Source organism: Temnothorax curvispinosus, unplaced genomic scaffold, assembly GCF_003070985.1.
Source record: "Temnothorax curvispinosus isolate PA1 unplaced genomic scaffold, ASM307098v1 QBEX01012129.1, whole genome shotgun sequence".
NCBI lineage: Eukaryota > Metazoa > Arthropoda > Insecta > Hymenoptera > Formicidae > Temnothorax > Temnothorax curvispinosus.
The window spans coordinates 1-2,484 of record NW_020221909.1 but is presented as its reverse complement, the minus strand read 5'-3'; the positions used below and the strand labels follow the sequence as shown (position 1 = coordinate 2,484).

General features: G+C 35.6%; 1 protein-coding gene across 1 annotated transcript; it reads right to left on the bottom strand.

Annotated features, from left to right (window-relative positions):
* Window positions 1-2,017: 2,017 nt before the first annotated feature.
* Window positions 2,018-2,378, bottom strand: LOC112462246 (the record flags this gene model as incomplete). Its single annotated transcript, XM_025027914.1, has 1 exon — window positions 2,018-2,378. A coding segment is annotated over exon 1 (361 nt), but the record flags the coding sequence as incomplete, so codon positions are not given.
* Between the last annotated feature and the right edge of the window lie 106 nt (window positions 2,379-2,484).

Sequence of the window (2,484 nt, the reverse complement as noted above, 5' to 3'; positions counted from 1 at the left end):
TTATTATTAAGTATGCATTTATTGGGTTGAGTCCCATTCTGAAAAAATTGGAGGTGAAGGAGTAATTGTAGAAATTGACGAAGCAAAAATTGGAAGAAGAAAATATAACAGAGGACGACTTATCGAGGGAAAATGGATTTTTGGGGGATATGAAAGAAATAGCGGAAAAATGTTTATAGTACCTGTTGTTGACAGAACCACAGAAACACTAATAAGTGTTATTAAAGAATGGATATTACCGGGAACAGTTATAATGTCGGATTGCTGGAAAGCGTACAAATGTTTGGAAAAAGAAGATTTCAAACATTATACCGTGAACCATTCATTACATTTTGTCGATCCAGATACCGGTACAAAATTTTAAATATAAAATAATAGTAATATTAATAGATAGTAATGTTAAATTAAAAAATATTTTTAAACTTAGGTGCACGTACGCAAAATATCGAGCGACTTTGGCGTGAGGTACGATCAAATATCCCAAGATATGGTACGAGGGAAATACATTTAATTGGATATTTAGCAGAATTTATTTTTAAAAGAAAATTTAATTTTAATGAACGTATTGTACAATTTTTTAAAATAATTGGCGAGTTATATCCTCCAACTTCAATAACATTGTAACAATACAATTATTTTCTTTACTTATAAACGCATATATTATTTTCTTCTGTGTTATTAACAAATTATAATCTCCAACCGAAATAAATTCCTAAAAATAAAAAAATGTTCTCTGCTATAGTTAAAAACACAATAAAATAATTTTTTTATATATTTAAAACAGAAAATAATTTGTGATTTAAAATTTGTACCTTTTTAATTCTTTTTATATGGATTAAAGTTTAAATCCAACATTTCCTTAAAATATACATTATAGCTGTAAACACGGCTACGTCGTTCATGGCCAAATTCCTAAAAATTTTAAAAAATATTTAATAAATATAATTTAATTAATTTGTTAATTAAGATTAATAAAATTACCTCATGATTTAAATACGAAAATCTATCTTTTATCTCACGTCTTCGATTTTTTGTATAGGCTTCTTTTAAAGTGAAAGATAATATTTCGTGTAAAAAGTCTTCCGAAATAGCATTTAAATATGCAAAATTAACTATAATCATACGATTATGATCTGTCAATCGTTTCTCCCAAAACATTTTGCGTATAAATTTTGGCCACAAATTAGCATCACCAACTACGTCTTGAATACCAAGCCAGGGATTTTTATTAATTTGCTCAATTGAATAATTGAACATCATTTAACGGTGCAGCAAAATAGAAGTGAAGAAGGTCACGTAACAACTGCCTGCTAATTAAATGCAAAATATCTGCTTTAACAAAAATCACAACTTCTATAAAGCAGAGCATACACACGTGTGTGTGTGCCCTGCTTTAACGAAAATCACAACTTCTATAAAGCAGGGCATACACACGTGTGTGTGTGTGTGTGTGTGTGTGTGTGTGTGTGTGTGTGTGTGTGTGTGTGTGTGTGTGTGTGTGTGTGTGTGTGTGTGTGTGTGCGCGCGCGCGCGCGTGTGTGTGCGCGTGCGTGCGTGTGCGTGTGCCCTGCTTTAACAGAAATCACAATTTATCAATTTTGGCCACGTACAGTATTTCACATCTTAACCTAAATGGCACCGTTAATGAGTAATAGTAACAAATTGTCATAGGTAGCGACTGTGTTTATACACGACTTGAAGAGTTCTGTTCGGGCCGCTAGGGATGCGCAACAGTCGCTAGTCCCATGACGAAATGAAGTTTCCTACCTTACCAACATCAAAACTTAGAAATTAAATATTTAAAAAACGAGACCTGAGCGACGATTTTCCTTCTCAGAATGTTTTTTACACATAAAAATAAACAATTTTACAAAGTTTTAAGAAAATCGAAGAGGAGAGCGTTATACTAAACATTTACCCGATTTTTGAACATAAAAATGGCTATAACTCGGAAACGGCTTATTTCCGGACCTATGTTTGTATAAACTTTTTTGCTTGTTTTTGGGTCCCGAATCACCTCCCAAAGTGGAGTGGGCGATTTTTTGGACACCCTGTATATCCGATTCCGAGAAGCGCCAGACGATACGCTGATAATCGCGATGTTCCGGGTTTATCCAGATTTGCCGGAACATTTGTTTAACGTCCGCGGTGATGGCTACGGGCTCAGCGCGAAAGAGGAGTAGGACCGCGACGATGTCGGGCTGCAATTTCGGGCCACTGAGCAAGGTATCGTTTAAGGATAGCCCGTTCGGGCATTTCGACGAAGCATTGAAAACGACGCGAAGTTTTGTAGTAGTGCTGTCCAGTTTGTAAACCCCATGATGGGGCAAATAATATACGCGACCGTCCGCGGGAAACGGAGCTCTCGCTAGCTCCATGTGGCCACTATCTAAGTAATCTCGCATGAACGCGTGATAACTATCTCAAAGTTCCTTGTCCGATTTAAATCGACGCTCGAGTGCGCGCAGTCTGTTAACGGCTATC